The 23,814-nt window shown below is 37.1% G+C and overlaps 2 protein-coding genes and 1 pseudogene across 12 annotated transcripts; 1 reads left to right on the top strand and 2 right to left on the bottom strand.

Moving 5' to 3' along the window:
* Positions 1–4,192: 4,192 nt before the first annotated feature.
* Positions 4,193–9,871, bottom strand: LOC137729417 (protein DETOXIFICATION 45, chloroplastic). Of its 11 annotated transcripts, none has more exons than XM_088677978.1 (16): positions 9,566–9,871; positions 8,800–9,175; positions 8,081–8,199; positions 7,841–7,984; positions 7,534–7,703; positions 7,120–7,255; positions 6,584–6,680; positions 6,393–6,493; positions 5,972–6,135; positions 5,714–5,785; positions 5,495–5,611; positions 5,304–5,399; positions 5,066–5,187; positions 4,730–4,787; positions 4,611–4,647; positions 4,193–4,455 (listed from the first exon to the last, which is right to left on the bottom strand). In XM_088677978.1, exons 3-15 carry the CDS (start codon positions 8,160–8,162, stop codon positions 4,615–4,617), a joined length of 1,392 nt encoding a protein of 463 aa, XP_088534104.1. In that variant the 5' UTR covers positions 8,163–8,199; positions 8,800–9,175; positions 9,566–9,871; the 3' UTR covers positions 4,193–4,455; positions 4,611–4,614. The 11 variants fall into 11 exon arrangements, with proteins under 11 accessions (XP_088534104.1, XP_088534101.1, XP_088534105.1 ...); XM_088677975.1 differs by having other exon boundaries at positions 4,592–4,647; positions 9,566–9,839; XM_088677979.1 differs by having other exon boundaries at positions 4,595–4,647; positions 9,566–9,839.
* Positions 9,872–12,177: 2,306 nt separating this feature from the next.
* LOC137728292 (plant UBX domain-containing protein 1 pseudogene) lies at positions 12,178–12,920 on the top strand (annotated as a pseudogene).
* A 4,427-nt stretch (positions 12,921–17,347) lies between these two features.
* On the bottom strand, positions 17,348–22,195 carry LOC137728904 (glycerol-3-phosphate acyltransferase 9). The gene is made up of 12 exons (XM_068467700.2): positions 21,919–22,195; positions 21,748–21,805; positions 21,306–21,424; positions 21,002–21,101; positions 20,061–20,156; positions 19,712–19,808; positions 19,055–19,142; positions 18,869–18,965; positions 18,670–18,755; positions 18,157–18,276; positions 17,958–18,056; positions 17,348–17,756 (listed from the first exon to the last, which is right to left on the bottom strand). The coding sequence occupies exons 1-12, from the start codon at positions 22,038–22,040 to the stop codon at positions 17,708–17,710; spliced, it is 1,131 nt and encodes a 376-aa protein (XP_068323801.1). The 5' UTR covers positions 22,041–22,195; the 3' UTR covers positions 17,348–17,707.
* Between the last annotated feature and the right edge of the window lie 1,619 nt (positions 22,196–23,814).

Raw genomic sequence — 23,814 nt, 5'->3', positions numbered from 1 at the left:
AAACCACTCCTACTATGGCTACGAATTCATCAACAGTTTCCCCTATCCTACATATTGATTCATACCCTTTATCTCTTCAACCTTATCCTCCACTGACTCCACCGCCTCACTCCAATCCTACTCATATTAACACTCCTCAAACCACCCCACCTGTCCCATCTCAACAAACCCCACCTCAGCCATCATCTCTCTCCATAAACTCACCAACTACAACACCAACTCAACCATTACCTCAAATGCACACCCCAACACCCTCTCCTACCCTTGCCGTAGCACCTATCCTAGAACTCTTACCTGTGAATGCAAGTTTACCAACTACTTCTATTGGTCATCAAATGATCACTCGAGCAAAGGATGGCATAAGGAAACCCAATCCTAAATATAGCTTTCACACTGTTTTAGCTAACGATATTATTGAGCCGACTTGTTTTTCCCAGGCCAATAAGTCTCTTGAATGGAGAATAGCTATGGCGGACGAGTTCAATGCCTTGCAACGTACCGGAACATGGACTCTCGTTCCCGTTCAACCATCAATGAATATACTACCGAATAAATGGGTCTATCGCATTAAAAGAAAATCTGATGGTTCCATTGAGCGATATAAAGCTCGTCTTGTTGCCAATGGATTTCATCAACAAGAAGGTATTTATTACAGTGAAACATTTAGTCCTGTTGTGACTCATGCCACCATTCGTATGATATTGTCCATTGCTTTACACTATCAATGGCCCATTCGACAACTTGATGTCCACAATGCATTCCTTTATGGAACACTAGCTAAGGAAGTTTACATGTGTCAACCTTCAGGTTTTGTTGATCCTCAATTTCCTTCTCATGTTTGCCATTTACGCAAGTCATTATACGGCTTGAAACAAGCACCTCGTGCCTGGTTTCAATGTTTTTCCCATCATCTTGAAGACTTGGGATTCATTGCTTCCGTTGCCCACTCTTCCCTTTTCACATTCTTCAACGGGAAAACTGTGGTCTACTTATTAATTTACGTGGATGATATTCTTATTACAGGAAATGATACTTCACAAATTTCCAGTCTAATTGCACAACTCGGCAATATGTTCTTTATGAAGGATCTAGGTCCTTTAAGTTATTTTCTGGGGATGGAAATAAAGCGTACTTCTCAAGCCATGTACTTATCTCAGTCCAAATATATTCTTGATCTTCTCACGAGGACAAATATGGCTGATGCAAAGCCACTAACCACTCCCGCTGCTTCTGGACGTAAACTCAGCTTATATGAGGGTGAACCTATTTCTGATGGCACTACATTCCGAAGTGTGGTAGGTGCTTTACAGTACTTATTTTTCACACGTCCAGACATCGCCTTTGCCGTAAATCAGGTATGCCAATACATGCATTCTCCCACTACCAGTCACTGGGCAACAGTGAAGCGAATTCTTCGATATTTAAAAGGCACTCATGATCATGCTCTAGTCTACACACCCAGTTCCTTGGCGCTTATAGCTTTTGTCGATGCTGACTATACGGGTGATCCTGATGATCGCCGATCCACAGGTGGCTATTGTATTTTTTTTGGGGGGTAATCTTATTTCATGGAGTTCCAAGAAGTAACGGGGTGTCTCTAAGTCCAGCACAGAGGTCGAATATTGTCAATTAGCATACACAATAGCCACTTTATCATGGTTTAGACAACTTTTTCGCAACCTTCACTTATCTGTTGCACCTCCACGTCTATGGTGTGATAACATAAGTGCCCTAGCAGTTGCTTCCAATCCAGTCTATCAAGCACGCATGAGACGTATTGAAGTCGATTATCATTATGTTCGTGAAAAGGTTGTTCGGAAGGAAGTTGACGTGGGATATGTGGCTACTGCAGATCAACTTGCTAACTTGTTAACCAAAGGCCTTTCAACGTCTCGTTTCTCATATCTTCTCTCCAAGCTTCCCGTTCATCAGCGCCTGTTAAGCTTGCGGGGGGGGGGGGGGGGGGGTGATAAACCATATCAGCCGTACAAGTCGAAAAGTGTGCCAAGTCAGCAATCCAGGTCATCTATGTTTGAAATCCCAGCTCCCGCTATTCAAACAGATTGCCGTAGTTAAATATCAGTCAAAGGATATCTAAACAATCCTAGCTTATCTAGATCTCTTTGTAATCTGTTTAGTCCTAGCTTATCTACATCTCTTTGTAATCTGTTTAGTTGTTTTGCAAATCTGAAATACTTGTAATCTGTAACAAACATATTCATGTAATCTCTATAAATATGAAGTCATTTGACTCACTCATAATTAACTGAGTTGAGCTTATGCAATTCAGATCTTCATATCCTAGTTTAGTTTCTTTCATTACCTATGTTAGACTAAATATACAAAAAAGATCAAGACACATGAATCACAAATCAACAAGATACAAAACCATTTTCCATGTATGAAGAACACAGAAGAAAAACTCACTTGCAAAAGCTCCAGCACTCGAAGCCATAGCACCAAAACTCTTAGTGAACCTTATCCTCTCTTCCAGAAAACAGAATGCTCGACTCGCAATAGGTTCCAGTCCAACAATGAGCGTAATATCTATGAGAGCAGAGACCACTACATATAGAATTATAGACATACAATCCTTGTTAAAACCAATAAGAATTTTCTATTAAAATCCATAGGAAACTGACGTGTTTCCTTGTCTGGTGGGAAACCAATCCTATAACATAATCCATTAATAGCTCGTAGGGTAATGGTAGGAAAACTAAATTTGGAGACAGTTTTGAAAATTAAAGGACATGGAAGTTGATGATTGGTTTATTACTTAAACGTTGATAAATTGTTTATTTCTATTAATGACACATTATTATTCTCCAAATTTAGTCTTCTTAGCAAAATTAGTCTCTAAATTTAGTCTTCCTAGTATGTCATACAATTGGATTGACGATTAAAAAGTTCCATCAGATATGATTGAGAAAACTTTGCAACAAAAAACTTTCCAACAAATTAGATGAGTTGGCCAAACATTAAAATTTATAATCTGTCATTTTCAAATTTCACACATCTTCTCGAAACAAGTGAATTTGCAATTATCGGAATTTTAAGTGAATTTTCACATGAATGATTTTTCAATAAAGAAAAAAATGAAGAGTTTGAATCATAGTGCTTAAGAGCTTAAAATGCAAGTATTATCACGTCAAAGTTAATTATGTGTTCGTCTTAAGACAACGGTCCAAGACAGGATAAGGATTTCTACTTTTCACTATTGATAAGTTTTCAGGGTTGCCATATCTTTGTGGATTAGGCCACACATGTCATAAGCCTGACAGATCAAACACGCCCGTGCTCGCATTCTGCTGTGGACAACGGTGCCACCACACACTGTTGGGATATATATGTATGTTTGATTTGCCTTTAGGTGTTTGGGGTGTCAAGAGAGCATGTTCAATTCCTGTTTCCTTTTCGTTACAGCCAATGTTTACATTTCAAGAAGAAAAGGCTTCCTTGCCTGGAATTAGTGGCCTCCTTGCCTCCAAGTACACACTTCCAAAGGGATTTTAGCCCATTGTGTTTGAATCTTCGGGCAACATTGGAGGAGTGTGGAACAAAACTACCGAGTCTACCAAGATGCAAACCCGTAAAGAATTTTACCAGCTCTCAGATTTTCCATGGAAGAATTCCACAGCTAGCTGTAATTGGACTCTCCGAGAGTATTTCCAACTTATACAGCTCCAAGATGAGATGCAGATGGCTAGCTGAGCTTCTTGGAGGCACATTTAAGCTACCATGCATAAAAGAGATGGAGAAAGATGTGGAAAAATGGGACGCATATGCGAAGCGATACGCTTCCAGCCAATACTACCGGAAATCATGCATCGGCGCCCTTCATCTGTGGTACAATGACCAGCTGTACAAGGACATGGGATGGAATCCCAAAAGAAAGAAGGGACTCTTTGCTGAATTGATTGAGCTTTATGGCCCCATAGATTATGCTTCCTCTTCAAATGGTCAACAGGGACACAATAAAAGATTAGTTTTCCTTCTGTTCGTATTTAGGCAGCGTATCTTTTAACTAAGATGACAGTTTTGTTCCTGATTTGCATTTTATATTCCGACCAAAACGAGAGCAGGCAATGGGGTTAAATTATGTCACCTTTAGTTTGAAGAAACTGAAGTATTAAGGGGTTTTCGAAGTCTTTTTTGTTTTATTTTAGGTTGCTTAGACAAACGAGCGCGTAGATTTCAATTGAATTCGTTTTCACCACGAGGATCACATTAAAGGTATGGTAAACTGGAATTCACAAGAATATATACAAAGTAATGTTCAGGTTCTTTTTTCGTACCCCAAAATTATCAATGAATATAATAAAATCGTGTAATCAACTAATACAAATACTGATCCAAATGTGCAATTCGCAGCTGAAACGTCTCTTCGGCTTGTGGGAAATACTCGGTCTTTGATGTGATTCAATCGAATTGATTTTGCCAATCTCAAGTGGCCAGCTGAAAAAAGAAGTGGACTATACGGTTTTAGGCACATTCTAAAAGCTGGAAACATGTTCATAGTTTCATATATAATCGCATCTCTAAATTTAAATAAGATTTTCGAGGGAAGAAAACATGAGACAGTGACACTGACAACATTTAACTTTTCATACAGCTTCATCGGCATATCCCAACTAGTCCTTCAAGAGCCTGAGTGAAAATATTTTGCAGTTTACGAAAAAAATAAAAACGGAAAAATACAGCATGAGAAGAATTTTGAATGTCGACTAACCTGAGCTGTCTGAATATCCCTGTGCACGAACCACCACGGACCTGATTTTGACAGATATCTGAAGGGAAAACAGAAGAAAAACAAAGATACGAATAAGCAGCAACAAAGATAGTGATGATGCTGATAAACGTAAAAAACAAATCTGAATAATCATTTTGCCTTTCCTACTAAAATAAGCAAATGCCGTATTCATATTTCAGCAGCAATTGAAGCCTTAGATTTATTATCATCGGGAGTTATAAACCAGCGACTTACTTAAAGTTGGATTGGTTATCGAAAAGAGTATATATTCGCAACTAATGATGATAACCAAAACTTGACATGGTAAGTTATTACCTGGCATAGCCTGCGACTGCACGCAAGCCCATGAAGAGAGTCAAACCCAGCCAAACTCCATGAAGGCCAAAGACAGAAGGAGCGTATAGCAAAAATGCGGAAGATATTGCCCCCACTACCATCTAGTGATCAATAGAAATTTTGTCAACAAAAAAAATGAAATATGCACACTTCCATGGTCAAAGTAATAATAAAGACATGACTGAATAACTTCGGCTCTTCGAAGAGAGCAGCTTACCATGGAGCGAGCTGCGTATGCAAAATCTGAAACACCATAATGGAGGCCATCAAAAACATAAGCTAGAGCATTCAAAGGCTGACTAGCACTGACAAACTGTGGAAAATTAAACATCATTACCTCTGTTAAAGACATCTGCACTTGCATAAATCTAGATTAATATGCCAACAAGCATAAATTTGAATACGTACCAATATACCAGATCTAACAATTGCTAATACTTCAGGATCGTTGGTGAACAACGCAGCTAAAGAACCAAAAGATACTCCCAAAATTACAGACAAGGAAATACCTGTGAACAATCCTATCTGAAAAAACGTTCACGTAAATTTATCGTATTTGAAATCAAGAAACTACATATGCAACATAACAAAACTACAACACAAATAAGTCAAAAAAAAAAAAAATACCTTTAACACGGAGTCAGCAACTTCTTTCACAATTTTGTATTCACCTTTTGATAAGTAACTTGCAATCAGGGCCTGCAAAATGAGACATTTTAGCTATGCCATATACAAAGACACACAATTCTTACAAACCCCAATTCGAGATGACAAATATCAGTGAATTTTTGTGAAACTAATACTTAGTCTTCACATACTGATTGAGTTACCAATATGGAAACCAATAGATACAGACTACGATGATCAAAACAGCAGAGTCAGTACCTGACCAGATGCAGCCATTGCATCAGTTAGAAGGGATACAGCCAACCATACTTGAATACATATCTGATGAGCAGCCATAGCTACTGGACCTTGACGAGCCGCCATTGATGTTCCCAATGTCAGGGTTGTAAGACAAGCAACAGTTCTTCCAAGAAGAAAGCCACCTACATCATATTAGGTAACAAATTTTGAATGGGTAGATGAGAGAATTATATCTGGGGTAATGAAAAAAGTTTAACAACCAACACAAAGACAAAAGAAAAGTTAATATACACTGCCCTGATACATGTGCACTGAATCGGAAGTAAAGTGAACTACTATGATAGTCAAGAAAATCAATGAATCAGAAGGCTGGAAAAAAGCTGTATATTTTCAGATGGATGAGAGCGTAAAACGTTAAATAAAAGGAAATAAAACTTACCGGATTTAATGTATCCACCAAATTGCAGTGATCCAACCTTCGGAGGCAAAAGTACAGCTCTCTTATTTAGAAACCAGATCATTAAAAAGGTGACAGTGTATCTGAAAAACAGAAATTCCATAATATTCATTTTCTAATTACGGAGAAAACAAAAGTTAATATTTACAGAAAATGTATTGAAAATCACATACTGAGATATAACAGTGGAAATAGCTGTACCAGTTGCACCCAAACGAAAATAATATATAAGGAGCGGTAACAAAAACACGGCTAACAAATTACCAATACCTGCACAAATAACAATACATTAATTAACTGGAAGGAGCACTCAAGCTTGATTAAAAACAAATGGAAATCAACAAGTTGGAGACAAGACTGTAGATACACTGTGCAAGAATAACAGACCAATCTTGTTTGTGTGTTATATGTATAGTACGGGTGGGGCGTGTGTGTGTGTCTACACGTTATAGAAAACTAGACTTTCCATCAGATTATTTCATATTCAATCAAAAGATGCCAAGGGCCATTGGACACATATCACAAATATATAGCATTGTAGTGGATAAAAAAATGTTACACCACTTCCCCAGTGCTCTCCCCTCAGCAAGATGCTGATGACAATAGATTAACCAGGCATTTCTGCAGTCACACATGATAAATTCATACTGCTATCTATAAGGGGATGTTTTCACTTGAACATTTAAAGTATATATAGCCAAAAACTTGCCTAGACATAGTACTGGAGTTTTTGTATCCTTAAATCCACGGAAAACTCCTTGAAGAGCCAAAGACGCTACAACTGCGGGAGCACCAAGTGCTCTTAGTTGAAGAAATAGTTGTGCTTGAATGCGCATAGGTGAGTCCTGTGACATTCGGGGAAATATGAATCTTCCTTAAATAAACAGTCAAAGATGAGAGGGGAAATCAGAAAATGTAAGAGCTCCTCCCACAACCAAAAATAAAAAACCAAATTAAGTAAATTGCAGCACAAGACCTAGAAACTTGTACAGTAATTGTTCACATATATATAATTACATTTATGTATACAAAAAATAGAAAGTTTGTATAATTATGTAAAAAATATAAGAAAAAGCAGACAAACAAATCAGTATGAGATGTAATTTTAGATCAGGTAACCTACTGATGATATGCCCATCGTATTTAGAAACAACCCAGATCCCATAGACAGGGCCACGGCCTCAAAAATTCCAATCCCAACTGCTAACAATAAAGCTGTAGACACTGAAGATAGCTGCTTTCTCTCAACGACTCCATTAACAGGTTTGGGTTTACCGTCTAGATAACCATTTTCTGTACGAGAATTAGCCGAAATCAGATAGCGAAAAAAATAATGTTAAGTAATCTCTGCTCTAATTTAGACATAAAGACCGACCAAATATGTGTAAAACAAAGATGACCTGGGAAGTAAAACAAAAATTTAACTTCACCTGAAATAGAACCTTTACTTTCACTCTTAGCAAGGTCTTCAGCAACAAATGATGTAGCAACACTGAGGAGGGGGATGTTAAATATCTTTGAGATATAATTAAAGATGTTCATTGAAATACCAGCTGAAGCCAATTCCACAGAACCTACGGAAAAACAAAAGAAAATTAGGTAACAGCTCCAAATTTAAATCAATTGTACAGTGCTTAGTCATTGAGGACGTTTAAAGGAGTGAAACAAACCCAAATTGCCAATGTACGCAGTCTCCATTAGTTGTGCTAATGGATCAATGGCCTGACCCAGAATTGCAGGTAAAGAAAGCATCAATAGCTCGCGTTTGATATCTGGAGAATATGTTTCACTGCTAGGAATGTTATTCAACTCGTTAACCCAAAACAAACATAAAACAATGTTTAAGATAACTCCCCAACACCTAAAAACTAAGAATAATAATAACATTTTTAGAGAATCGCTGAAATGGACAATTCCCAAAAGCTATTGATAGTATTACTTCTCATATAAGCTTCATACATCAAGATCAAGTGAATATAAACAAAATTAGCTTGCTTGCACTTATAAATCAATAACCACATACGAAGGGAGGGACTAAGGGATTGGGAGGCTTCCAACAAAAGTAGAAAAATTTATCTAAAGCTATCATGCTCAGTTACCACCCACTCTATCAAATTTGAAAACAAACGTATGAATCTCTTTGCAAGTAAAAGGCGCAGTTCAACTTAGACAGATCAGTACCAAGTATTTTACAGAAAAAGCAACATGCAACTCCATTAACGCGCCTATTTCATGTTCAATTTAAAAAAAAAAATGATATAAAAATAATAAAACAAGAGCATCAATCATGAAAAAAAACAAGTACAAGAACAATAAAAGCAACATTTCAAGAAGCTAAAGCAACAAAAAATTTACACATAACAAGATCCTGTAGGCTATAAGGTCTTACAGGTCACCAGTCCCCCCACTTATGGGAGCTTCCTCTTCTTGTAAAGCCAACTTCCCTTCAACCTCAAAGGATCCCACACCCAAATCCGAACTCAACTGATTCGCCACCCCCGGAAAACAAGGTCTTCTGCGGCGTGTCACTAGCGGCAAGCACAGTGGTCTGCGTGTGGCAGACAGATTACATCCCCCCACAGCATTGGCATTGCTCAAATCCTTCCTACCACTTCTTGCTTACTATCTTCCCTTGTGTGCAATGGATTAAAAAACCTGGACTTTCGAGTTATCGGGTTACCGTCACTGGATCCGGCGGTTAATCCGTTAGCGAGGGCGCCACTTCTGAATTGGGTAGCCGCCATTTTCACCCGTTCGTGTAATTCCTTCAAAATCAAACGGAAAATCCAAAATTTTCGTCAGAATTTCCGAGCACTAGGGTCTTAACAACAATAAATAAACTTCAATTATGCAAAAAGGAACGAAATTTACACAACCAAACAATCATTTCCCACTTCCCCGAAACAAAAATTCAAATTTGTGAAAGCCAAACTCCGCTTCGGGAAAAGAAATTACATCACATTTGAATACAGAAAATAAAACTGCATAACAATTGTATAAAAACGTGCACCCCACGCAACTAAACGGAATAAGGCGGCGGCAATTGGGAAGTGAAAAGGGAGTTGGGAGAACAATCTGTTTGGTTCCCGGGAAATTCTACAAAACAGGGGAAAAGAAAAACAGAAAGTAGAGAAGAAACAAGAAGGAGAAGTCACCTTTGTGCAGTGGGGGGGGAGAGAGAGAGAGAGAGAGAGGGATTGAGATTATTGGGGGTCTTGAAGTGAGGAAGAAGAAGTGGAGGAAAGAGAGAGGGGGTTGGAATGTCGGTTGAGAATTAAGTGAGAGAGAGAGGTGGGGCGGGCGGGTCCAAGAGTGGTCAGTGGCTGGGTGTACATTTACACGGCTGATTCCGTACGCCACTGCAAATGATAGAGGGGAAGGGAGGGTGGTCACGAGGCTTTGGCTTTCACTTTTGCAATCATCGCTCTCAGGATGTTAAACCACGTGCCGCGCTCTGAAATGACACCTTTTTTGTGCCACGTTATGCAATGACCGCACTCAAGTGTTACTAACCATCACGCATTTATTGTTAATTTTTATCCTAACCATCACGCACTCAAGTGTATTATTCTTTCTCTAATGATAAACGGATGCAGAAAATCATTTCTCTTCTTTTGTCCCGCCACGTAACCACCACTTCATGAAAGGTTTAAAAGTGGAGTTTGTATGTTACTAGTACTTTTAGTGTTTTCTTCTTAACGCAAATGATTATTGTTTGGTGTAAAAATACAGTTAGAAGAAACAAAACAAAAAAATAGAATTATATGGCTCAATCGAGAAAACGGTACTAAACATTTACTTATAAGGAACGGGAATGAGAAGAAAATGAATGATTTAAAATTCATGACTTCTTCTGAGTAGACATTTACCCATTGAGAAGAACATGTCACGATTCCACCGTTGAATATAGCAATTAGTAATCATGTTAAGTAAAAAAAGGTTGGTTTATGTTTTGATTTATTAGAATTAGTGAACAATAATGGCGAGATTCAACTCCATTAATATTTAGTTGTTATATGATCAGTAAACAGATTAATGAGAATGTTTCTTTTGCCCATACCAATTCCTTACTTTTTCATATTCTTGAGTTATTAGATTCATTTATTTTTTTCATTCTTATAAGTAAACATGTTTTTTAATTAATATTTATTTTGTTTTCCAATACAGTTTTTTGTTGAGATATGGTTTTTTACCAGTTTGTCCTTATTTTTTGAAATTTTTGGGTTTTGATTGTGAAGGAAAGAAATGGCCATTTGTGGCATTTTGGAAAGCTTCACCAAACTGAGTCTCTCCCTTTATATATATAGATATATATATATATATATATATATATTATATTCCTTAAATTTATGAACAACTCATCGCCTATCAATTGTTCATGGCCACATCAATAAACCACTTCACGTGTAAATAATTGAAAAATACTTAATTAGTTGCCCACTCAATCCAAGAAATGCTTAATAAATGGGTGGGTTCAGTACATTTATTGTATTAAAATTCTTGTTTCTATTATCATACCAAACTTTTGATATGACAAAATCTAGTACTATTATCATTCCAAATTTTCGATATACCAAATTTCTATATGCCATAAAATTCAGTTGGCATGACATGGAATGGTATTGTACCAATTGAGTTTTTTTTTTTTTGGGTCCAAAATGTTTTTTGCTTTTTTTTTTTTTTTTTTTTTTTCTTCTTCTTTTTGCATGCAAGTAGCCGAGAATGAGAGAATTTTATTGGAAAATTTCTTAGTGTGTTACAATGTGAGGCATAATCACCTTTAAATAATGGTGTGGCTATCCTGACAAATTACACAAATCACCCGTAATTCAATAAGGAGAATCAATTGCCTAATCAATTGAAGAATGAATGACCTGTTCATTTGAGGAATCAATGACCTAACGGTTACAACAATTACACCAATTAATGAACAGACATAAATATATATTCGGCAACAATCTTTAATTTTCCAAATAATCTAATATACCTATATCCTACAACCAAGATTCATCATTCATCATTATTTAGACATATTTAGTAAGTCAAAACATGCATTAAGCATAACATACAAAAGTTAGGATTACAAACCGAATCAAATTGAACTTAAATACTTCAAGTTGCAAACTAAATCAAATATATAAAGATTAAAGTTAGTAATTAGTATTATTAATTTGGGGCAGATCCATGTCATCACTTTTTTTTACAATTCTTTTTGTAACTTTGGATCGTTAAAAAACATTACGGAGTAAACCCTACAAAAACGTGTGTCAAAAATTATGTAAAAAGTTATGTCACAGATCCGTCTTCAACTATTTATATATAAGTATTTAATACTTATATATATTTGCTATGGTACGGTAATACTGCTGCCATAGATTTTGAATACCAATACTATACTAAATATCATAGGTTGGGTACAATTACCATATCATTACTGTTTGACACACAAAAATTGTCACAAAATCGATATAGTACATGGTAGTGAGGGGCTCTAATTTTGAACTGATGGATTATGCTTCAGTTTTTCTTGTAACTTTTCTTTTCTCAGAGTGATGACTGATGCAAGAGACTCTAACTTTCGCCATGCTGATGTCCGTGACGGAGGCAACAAGAGATGGTTGGTCGTCGAATTGGGGTTGTGACGGCGTTCTTCTGTTTTCGGCGGTGGGGTGACTTCAGGAGAACGAAGGATAAAGTGGGAATTTTCAAGAAATTGTGGGGTGTCAATTAAACAATTAAAAAAGAAAAGGGGATTCCTATTCCAAGCGGAATACGAAAGTAAAACTGGAAAAACTTTTCCCAAATTTAAATGGATAGCAAACTCAATAGTGTTTAATACAAGTCACAGAGTCGCAAAATTCCCTCCGATAAGTTTTCATCTTCTTCTTCTCCAATTTGATCGCCGTCGCGAACCCCAGAATTCTCAGGATGACGGTTGACGTTTCCTCCGCGGGATCCTTCAGACGAAGGCGGCTCATCGGCGCCGTCGATCATATCGCCAGCATCGATTGCACGGCCAATATCGAGGAGAGCGCAGACGAATTCTACGACTTCACCCCAGAGGACTACTACCGCATTCAACGCACGCGGCAGAAACAAGACAAGTTCCTCAAAACGCAGAAGATTAGAGAGGCAGAGGACGCAAAACGCAGGTCGAAGATCACAAAGGCCGTGATTAGGGTTCGGTTTCCGGATAATCGCACTGTGGACGCAACTTTTCACCCGTCGGATAAAATTCAGAGCTTGGTCGATTACCTGATGAAAGTTGGTGCTCGACCGGAGTTACCGTTTTACCTATTTACCGCTCCGCCGAAGCAGGTGTTGAGAGACATGTCGCAGGATTTTTACTCTGCTGGATTTGTTCCCGGTGCAGTTGTGCATCTTTCGTACGGTGCACCGAACTAATGTGAAACCAACTGTACAACGCCCCACTTGTGGTCACCATTGTGCTAGTCGGGAATTTTATTTTGTAGCTAATAATATTTAATGGAAATAAATTTTCTTGATTTATGAACTAATTTAATCTCGATAGTTTTTTTATTTTTTTTATTTTTTTATTTTGGTAGTTTGATTTTTGAAGTGTCTTTTAACGGAAAATGACTTATATGGGACATGTTCACCGTTACAGTGCTATTCCTCTCTAATAAAACAATAATATAGGTAAGTTTATCAACACATGATATTATATTATTGAAAAAGATGTCACGTGACGGTGAATTCATTTTTATATAAGTTACTTTTTTCTCAATGAGATTAATATTTAGCTATTTAGCTGCTCTAATTAAGCAGTATTTGAAATGTAAACATATTGTTGAATTATTCTCCAAAATTCAACAAACCTAATAAGATAAGATAGAACAATCTCCAACGAGAATTGAATGAGTTGGTAAGGATCGTTCTTTTCGCTAGACCAAGACATAGGTATAAACGTGTGGTATGCCCTGGCCCTACGATGGGTTAACCTCCGTTCTCCCTAACCTTTTAATAAAAAAAAATAAAAAAAAAAGATAGAAAAACAACCAACTTCCAAACTAGCAATTTCTGAGTATAATTATATGATCCCAAGTGACCAAAACAGAAGAGAAATAAGTTAAGTTGAACGTCTTTGATTCCTAACTACAGTAAAACGTAGAAATGCACTTTACAAAAGGCATGATCACGGCTTGGCCAAAAAATTTGATAGTTACTCGCGTTAGGAGATGTACAGAAGAATTACATTATAATTTGGTTCCCTCATCCTCTTAGAACAAGCAAAAATTGGGCGACATTGTAGAGACTTAACAACATATGATTACTCGAGCCTTGCAAACTCATCTCTGAAGCGTTGTTTTTATTATCGAGAGCTGTTTGCCAACAAAGTAAAAGATGTCAGTTTGAGTGGATGATAACCAGTGTTTAAATTTTTTTCGATAATGTCGATATTTTTATAGAAATATTCAAAAAATCAAAGAAATATATAGAAACAGGGATGAAGTCTAAATTTTAGGCTAAAATCAACATATATTGTAGATATTTATGACACATCTGTTAAATATCGGAGAAACTTTTGTATTTCGTCCAAACCAATGTTTGACAATCCCTAAAGTTCCATTTTAAATTCTCACCATTTCCTTCGAAAGCAATCGATATTGATATTTGATATATCCGTTGATATTTTCACAAATTTGCATATGGATATTTTCACCGATACTAATATTTTAAACATCGATAATAACCACTGTTTAGTTGGATGTCCAACTAAATCATCATAGGCAATTTCAAACCGCTAAACACGTAATTGCTAACAAAATTACACAACGCAGATGTCGGTGCTGTGTATGACTAGTGTTTTTTCTTCTAGTCATCTGGTATTTGTCACCCAATAACTAAAAATAATAATAATATGTGAATGTGTTTGGGCCCAAAATATTATTGTTGGGCCGAGCAGCAGGATGTGCTCGGCCCAAGGTGATGACAAATACTATGGGCCGAATAATAAATCCCGGGCCAGTTGGCAGGGTCGGCCAAATCCTATCCTAAGTAGTCCGGATAAATAGAAAAGGTCGAGGAAGTCCTGGTACGACCAGGATTCTCGACCGGCAAGGAATAAAGCCTCGAAAAGAAGGAAAATTCATAATCCCAGTGGGAATAGGTTTGTTCGAGTTAGAGTCGAAATGGGACGAGGACTCCCAATCCAAATCAGAATTGGTCTCAAGGAATGGGGTGCTATAAATACAAGAAATCATGCAACAGAAAAGCCCCTTCAAAATCAGCATACAATTGCCCTGCGCAAAACCTCTCAAACACCTTGAGATTTTTCCTTTTCTTTTCCTGCCGACACACCTTTAGTTTGGATAAATAGCACTGTGGAAGCACCCGGCGAGCATCTTCAGTTTGGATAAACAGCACTGCTGCCGCAGAATCAGCCGACCGAGAAACACCTTCAGTTTGGATAAACAGCACTGCGTCGAGGTCGACCGGTTATCTATCTAAGTCTCGGCCGAGAAGGGTTTTCGAACCTTTGTTGGAAGAGGTCACCTTGCTAGCCTTCTCGGCATAGTCGGGTGTTACGAATTGCATTGCTCGGCGTACTGGACGCCGAGTTATTTTATGATTGGATACTCGCAAGTAAGTTTCAGGGTTCGGCATTCCGACGGCCGAACTACGTTTACCATCAAGACATACATCACGTTTGAGTACCTGTGCCCATATAGTTTGGTCTCGATTCGACGTGCTTATACTCTTACAAATATAATCACAGTGACCGAATCGGGCTCCGACGATTTGTGAACTCCGCAGAATTAGTAGCCTTGTCTTCAGGCTGTGGAACCCAGAGACCGAGAGTGTTCCTTCCTCGGTCGCAATCGCAAGATAGAGAAGTCAACAACGCGCTCAACGCGACATCAACAAATTTTACTCCTCGGCCAAGCTCGGCCGACGAGTTGGCACGCCCCGCATTCAACCGAAGGACGTAGTTAGCTTATTAGTTACTCGGCCTGCGCGCCACGTAGGTTTTGTAATTTTTAGAGTCAACAGAATGAAACTTCAATTACTATGTTTCAACAAAATAAAAAGTAAGTGGACCTAACCTATTGCATCATAATTATATCCATTATTCTGATATTAAAATTCGATAGAGATGAAATTGGATCTTAATCTGGTCCTAACTCCAAGAGAAAGAAATGAAGGGTTTCTTTACTATTAATAGCTTGTTTAGTTGTGTAGAATTATATATAGGGACAACCAAAACTCACTTCCAATCTCACAGATATTGTTCTTAATTTGGTAAGGTGTGGGGTTTTAACACAAAAGATTTCGGTATTAGTTAGAGTAGGATTAAGATATTTAAAATTTTCTTTTCTCAGTGATCAATGTGGGATATTCCAATATGCCCCCTCACGTGGGACCCAATTAGTGGGCCACATGTGGTAGTTCCACACATCGACAACCATGTGAAGTCAATGAGACTCACCCTACATGCGAGGCCAGGGGACCCACTATCATCGCGTAAAGCCAAGGAGACCCACCCATTATGTGACATTACCGGCATGCTTTCTGGCTTTGATACCATGAAGAAAGGAAGCATGTTAAGAGTAAGTCTCACATTGCATGAGCTTATAAGAGGTTGAGTTACTCCCTATATTGCCAATTGATTTTATGATGAAACATCAACTTTCTTCATGGTATCAAAACAGGTTGTCCCACACACTTGCTCCATGTGTACAAGTGTAAAGCGAGCTTACCTGTACAACTGGACTGCGTGACAAAGGTTGTAAGAATCTTGGTCTGGTTAGTATAACCAGCATAGGCACAGTTGTTTGATTGCAACCGGAAGATGTGCTGTTGCCAAGGAATAGCTGACTGGTCAGACTCGAAGCCTCGCATTGCATCGCAGGGCATGCCGTTGAGTTAATGGTGGATGGCTCGCATTGTAAGCAGTGCAGATATGAAAATTTACATATAGACTGAGAGTCCACCAATGGGAAAGGAAAACTAATACAACAAACTAGCGAGAAATGCACTTACGTCCAATTGTTTGCAGAACTGCTTTGGCACTTCACGCAATTGGTGGCAGTAAAGACGTGGGTGTTATTAGAAACCAGTAAGGGGGCGTTGAGTGATTCATTTGATAAGGAAGACCAAATTCTCCATCAAATACGAAACACCGTTTTATTCACGGCGGACCAATGAACAAGAAAGAAAACTTTCATTTTGACTTGTTTTCCGTTGTTTGCTTTGTAGGTTTTCCACCAGAAATAATTTGCGCACACCTTTTTTTTATCTTCCAAATGCTCTTGATTAGAGGTGTGCATGAAGAGAAAGGATGATCGGAAAATGGAAATCATTTCACTTTCAATAACAAGGAACACAATGTACATGAAGTTTATGACTCGTGAGAGCTCTAAAATCTTTCTAATGCCCTTTTTAGAATGCTTTCTTTGTCACATGTGAATTGGACGTCATCAAATGCAAGTCATGGGTCTCTCATTCCGTGACAAATGAGGATATTTGTTTTGTTTTATAAGAATATTCCGTCTTCTTTGGATCGTCTACTTTATTTCGTTTCCTCATTTCATTTTTGAAACCTTTGAGGCTTTCATCCCTTAAAAACAAATAGGTTTCAGTCAAGAAACATTGGTGGCTAAAGCCGAATTTTAATTTCTCCTTTTTTGATAACAGGAAAACGTGGACAGGAAAACGTGGACAATAACGATAACTTATCCGTGGGTTTCATCTGTTTGCCACCAAATTATCCATGCTTCCTGGCATGTTGGACCATCTCGGTCATGGTTCACAAGTTGGTTTTCATTTCGACCTCAGCTTGAAACCGGGAACAAGCCCTCAACGGAGAACCAGAAATAGTTTTCAGTAATGCAACGAGTTCTACAACCCGCACCATAAACCCTTTGCCTTGGATTCAACAGCCGAAGTGGAGATCCAATTTTGCAACACAGCACTTGGGAATAAATAGATGAAAATGTACATTCATGTTAAGATCAAAGATCAAGGCATCTTTTCATCATTCACATACAGGTACATTCATGTTAAGATGTGTATTCAATTACTGACAAACGAAAAGTAAGGAGCGACGTTTTCAACTAATGACAAATTTCTACAAAACTTCGAGCAAACACCAGGGAAATCAAGCTTGATACATCATTTGTATTCAAGAAAACAACTTGGCATTGAGATAGTAATTCATTTACTTGTTTGATAGAGAAGGCAGCTTCCTCTCGGGCATCATAACCAGTTCCGCTTATGAAGAGGAAATTGGGTGCATTGCGTGTTTAAAATAAATCGACTAAGAAAAACTTATTTCACTTTTCCTCTAGGCGTCGGAGCATAGACTCAGCAAAGCATTGTTGCCTGCAAACAAATAACGACCAATAAGCCACAAGATTGTGAACTGCATGCGTATAATCTTCTTTTTCTTTTCACATTTGTATGATCTTGCCTTATATATACAAAAACAGTAAAACAATTTAGAAGAATCAATGAAGACGAAGGAAAAATTAAAAAAAAAAAAAAAAAAAAAAAAAAAAAGAGGAAATTTTAAGTTTGATTTACTTTCGCTCTCTGTGCTTTGGGCTGGGCCGAGAGTATTTCAGATACCCATCCCACGGAACCATCTTCAGTCCTGCTCGAACAGAAATTATTTCCCTGACCCTGCATAAAAAGCATCCAAAAATAGTGGAGATAAACAAGACCATAATAAGGGCGGGGAAGCATATTGTTCCAGATTACAAGTCCAAGAAAGACCATTTACCTCTCGGCAAATTCAATGGGGGTCTCCCCAGGCCTAATGTTTTGGGGCTCCAAATACCACACATCGCAAACAACAGCCCATGACGTCATAAGTTGTAGCAGATGCATTGTGAAGGACTGCCTGCAACACAAACATATCATATAAATCCTTCTGGTATCACAACATCCCCAAGGCCCCAACACCTTGCTTAATGTTCCCTAAATTACGGATCTAAGCTTAAACAATGGCCAAGTCCCATGGAATGGAATCTAGAGTATAATGACTATGCTTAAGCATCATAGAACATTTTGGGGTGTGCTATCCACACACCCTTTGTTAATTTCTGTCCGTTGATCTTCTTCAATTCATCCCGATCCAACGGCCAAAAATTAGAAGGGTGCGTGGATATCACACCCCAACATTTTAAGCATTCAAATAGCGTGCAAGGTGAAGTAGGCAAACTTTCAAGCAAACCCACAAGTCAAATAAGGAACTCAATATTTATAATGTCCAACGATAGAATACGCTCCTTACTTTTTGCTATTCCAAAAAGCATCAACGAAAATTTTGTTGTACTTGATTGCAACGGGGCAAACTGAGCAGCCAAGCTCAAATGCACCCTAAGCAGTATAGAAATTGAAAGTTAGTAAATAAAAAATACCAAGCAATAAATATAAACTAGTCGTGAATATTAAACTTAAAATGAGAAAAATTTAAAGTAGGATACGGTTACCTTCTTAAACATAACAGTGTAGTGATTGTTTACACACGTTCCTTCAGGAAATATAAGGAGAGGATTATTGTCTGCCCCAAGCACATGTTCCCTTAATCTGAAAAAAGGAACTGTACTAGTTCGTATAACAATGACATGGACAATGGTGTTAAAAAATGCTACTATGCACTTTCTGTTTATACTTACTTCTTTGCTACAATTTCCCGATCCTTTGCCTCTGAACGATTGAACCAAATGCACCCTACACTCTCCAAAATAGTGCTTTGCAACAATCCTTCACAAGAAGCATAAACGAAGAGAATTCTCATTTGATTCCACTTCTTATCACAGAAAAGAAAATTCAGATTTTTGTCATTCTTGACTATATTCAAGATTCACTCTTTGTGATAAGCAACAATAGAAAAGTGCTGACAACCAAAAGAACCAAGCACCCTTTTTTCAGAACATATAAAAGAGTCATCAACGATCAATGCACAACAAGAAAGATTATCGATAACATAGATTCTCATTCAAAGAAATTGTAACACTATTATATTGATATGCTAACCCCAAAAAATGATAAAATTGCACGCAAAGTCAAAAAACTTCTATTCCATAGTCTTAACAACTGACATATATATAATGGATCATTATTGTACAAGCACTGCATCAATTGGACAAATCTAAAATGATAAACGCATGCTAATGGTTAAATTTCATGGATACACATAAAACTGTGCTTGAAATGTTTTTTACTTTTGGAAACCACACTTCCAATAAATGTTTCAATAATTCAATTCTGAATATCCATGGAAACTTACACAACTCTGATAATTAATAATGTAAAGCACCATTTACACTTACCAACCCATCCAGGATGCTTTTGCATAATTACAGCAAATGCGGTCATTTGTTCTAAGATGATGAAATCAATCATGGAAGTATGATTGGCCACAAAGACCTGCTCAAACCATGAAAGAAAATCTCAACACAGACATTTAAGAAACAAATGAAATTGATTTTGTAAAAAGATGAGAGCTTTTATTGGTACTCAAAAGGGTCATCTTGCACTCCTTATTTATAAAAACATAAGCGAGAAAATATAAGTGGAGGGGTACATGATGACATTTTGGAGAGCCAATAACAGCTCCCAAAAAGATGCAAAAATAATGGATGAAATTTTAAAAAGGAAGGATTGGGTTAAAAAATGTACCTGCTTTGGCCGCATGCTGGGCCGTGGCCCATGGTACTTCACAACCCCAGTCCAAGATGCAACGAAGAAGCTACAAATTAACTCTACCAAGAGCCTCTGAAAGGAAAACAAACATAACAGCTTAATAACTACATGAAGGCCATTACAGAAAGCAAAACTGTCAAATGAAGGAGCATTGAAACACAAGTGTAATTTATTAACTATTATACTATACTAGATCTATGCACCCCTGAGAATTTATGCATATCTAACACTTACCGGACAAATCGTATGGGACAATACCTAATGGAGAGAACAAAACAATACCTAATAAAGAGAACAAATGACCATCTTCTATTTTTCCTTGTTACTCCAAATTCTTTGTGGTCAGTTATCTGATAGATAAAGCATCCATTAATTGTGACAGTGGACAATCTCGTATTTGGTATTTTGTGGTTTATTTTCTAAGGTGAGTTAGTTGGGGCAGATTTAAGATGATTGAGTTACCAGTCAAAGCTTTGTTGGCAGCTGGACTCTTATGGCATCATTCATAAGTAATAATAGACAGAAGAAATACAGGCCATTGGTTCCATTTTTGTAATTGGATGGATTACTCATAAATTGTCCAGTCAATACAGATCATTTTTCATGTGGCATGCCATACATCATTGTTCTAACAAGTGTGAAAGAAGAATGCAGTTATTTGCAAAAATATATTTCAACTATTTTTAGGCATGCTTAAACAGATTCTATATACATAAGCACAACTATACGATTAGAGCAGTCTTCGGTAAATTATGCATTAAAACGTCATTTGACCTGATGCCTATAAAGCAGGTAAAGGGATCCAATCTTGTTATCAGAAGATAGAAAACATACAACGCTGATTAATAAAAACTGAAATAAAATATTTTGAATAGAACTCAGCCAAAGGATATGAAGTAATAGATAAGAAAGTGCACCTCTAAATTTTTTCTCAATTTATCATGGCCTTTCAGCAGGAAATGCACTGGAATGAAGGATGAGAGGAAAATTATCCATCCGATCGTCAAAACAAGAACCCTGCAGAATTAATTGAGCTGTTTAAGAGACTAAACAACAAATAATATAAGAACCCGTAACCATGATCCATGGAAAGCACAATCATCCAGTCAACGTATGTCTTGCAATTCCAGTACCCTCAAACTAGAACATGTAAAGCTATTGCGTTATGGCATGAATGCATGAAACATTTCAATTTTTTGACCAAAGATAGAAAATTCTAACCTCGCAGGAAACAGAATGAAGTATCGAACCACCACTCCGAAACACCACAAAGGGAACAGATACACATTCCAGTTCCACGGCTCCGGAGGATTGGACTTAAAGCACCTTGTAAACGAGTCCTGTTCATTCAATCATGATCATCACGAAAATTTATACAATGAGTGCGCAAAATCCGATAAAAATCTCTCAACTTTCAAACTCAACTGAAATCGGTGAAAATAAAGCAATCAAGAGCCAATTAATTACTCAACCATCTAGCTTACAGTTAAAAAAATCCATAATTTACACAATAATTGAGTAAAATTCCATAAAATTTTAAACTTTAGCTAGCTTCCAGTTAGAAAGTTGAATACTATACTTTACTTTCTCCCAAAATCTAATCAGACGATTTAATCTCCAATCAAATGAGAGGAGCAAAAGATTTTTGAGAGCGAGGACTTACATCGATAATGGCACCAGCAGCCTCGGTTAGGGTGGGAGATATGTCGAGCAAATCACGCCTGAGAAACAAATAAGATGAGAAAATTCTCTCAAATTTCCCACAGTTTCTCGGGAACCAAACAGAGAATAAGAACAATAAGAGGAGAAAGAGGGGGAGGGGATTAAAACATACAGGCGAAGCTTGCCGTGGGGTTCCTGCTGGATGGAGGTGCCGGAAGGGAGGTAATCTTCGAGGTTGGGGCGATCGAGGTCCAATTCAGAGCTTGAGGAGTTGAGCTTCCCGGAGTTGCTCATGCTTCTCTGTTGCTTCTTAGCTCCTACTCACTCTCTTCTTCCTCTTCTTCTACTGAGATTGGATTCGATTCGGTGGTTTTTGTTTTTCGATTTTGTGTTTTTGTTGATTTTTTTTTTTTTTTTTATTCTTTATTGTGGTTGTTTGTTGATGTTGTTATTGAAAACCCTATTTTTGACTTTTTGTTAATTTCTGGAGGCATTTTTTTTATTTCTGAAAAAAAACCAAATTTTGCTAAAATAATTTCACTTCTCTTATCACAACTTTTTTTTTTTTTTTTTTTTTTTGGACAAACGAAATTATCAACCCATGGGGAAGTGAGCTAAGTCTAGAAATAACGTGATTCAAATTCGTTTTTGACGAGAATCGAATATAAAATCTCTTATTTAACAATAAAGAGGAATACCACTAATTTTAAGGATTTTGAAATTTCTTAACGCAAATTCTTCTTAAAGATTTTGGAAAATTATTACAAAAAATTGTAGACAGTTGACTACTTAGTACTACGATCTAGTAGTATACTTGTAAGTAATAGGTTTTAGTTTCGATTCTCACCAAAGATAAATTTAAACTACATTATTACTAACTCATTGTGAGTCTTAATCCACTATCTCACCATTTTAGTGTAAATAATATATTTTGTTCAAAACAAAAAATGTAGACAGTTCGAAAATTTTGATTCCTTTGTTTTTGCAACTTCAAAAGAATTTTCATTCGAGCTTCAGTAGAGAAGGTTCAGGCGTAGCTCGAGAATTCTTGAATGGGTTTCGACACTGGTCGAGTCGAGAGGACTCAGCTACTACTCGAGGAGATGGATTAATTTGTCAATTTGAAAAGCACAAAGATCAAAACTAAAATATGAACAAAACACATTACCAAAATTTCTTTCTCCTAATCTATATTACAGAATTGGATCATGAAAATTATAGTTTTTGTTGGGTTAAATATATCGAAACTAAGAAAATCGAACCGAAGTAAAAATCAAATTGCAAAAATCAAACTAAATCAAACCGAATAGTAATTTCACTTTGGATTTCGATTTTGACAAAAAAACTAAACCAAATGAAACTGAATCCAATCCTAGTTAATTGATACATATGCTAAAACCTTTTGGAAGACAATTAGACATATACGAATTACTATTCTAGAATTTCCGCCTAGCGTCATTTAAGCCACCGTCTCGATTAATCTATAGTTGTTTGAAAATTAAAAATAAATGCTTAGACATGTCTAGGTTGTCTAGGCTCACCCGCCTAGCTCCTAGGTCGCACATGGATCGAGATAATTAGGGTTGTTCATTGGATTGCGTTTTGGCTAATCGTGGGTGCTAATTGCGGGGCTAATATAGTTGGGTATGGTTTGGTAATTAGATGTGTTGCTGATGAAACTAGGGATGGTAAGGGTAGGTTTGATAAGAGAATTAGGGTTATGGTTGGGATAATAAGGGTGGTTGATTCGAGGTTTTTGTTGACTATAATAGAATACAATTTGTCAACAAAAAAAAAAAAAACCAACGAAAATACTATTATACCATTTCATGCATAATTGAAAGAACACATAAGAAAAGAAAAATCATGGGCATTAAATAAATTTTGCACAATTTGTTTTGTTGTTTTCTTATCCTTCATGAACATATCATCAAAGCATGTCTCTAATTAAAGAAAAAATAAAAATAACCCATGCTCTCTCTCTCTCTCTCTCTCTCTCTCTCTCTCTCTCTCATATATATTTTTAGGGGCATTTAGATTTTTTTTGTTTTTGAACAAACGATATTAT

Source organism: Pyrus communis, chromosome 10 (genome assembly GCF_041283825.1).
Source record: "Pyrus communis isolate YQ-2024b chromosome 10, ASM4128382v1, whole genome shotgun sequence".
In the NCBI taxonomy this organism is placed as follows: Eukaryota; Viridiplantae; Streptophyta; class Magnoliopsida; order Rosales; family Rosaceae; genus Pyrus; species Pyrus communis.
This window is presented reverse-complemented; position numbering and strand designations above follow the sequence as displayed.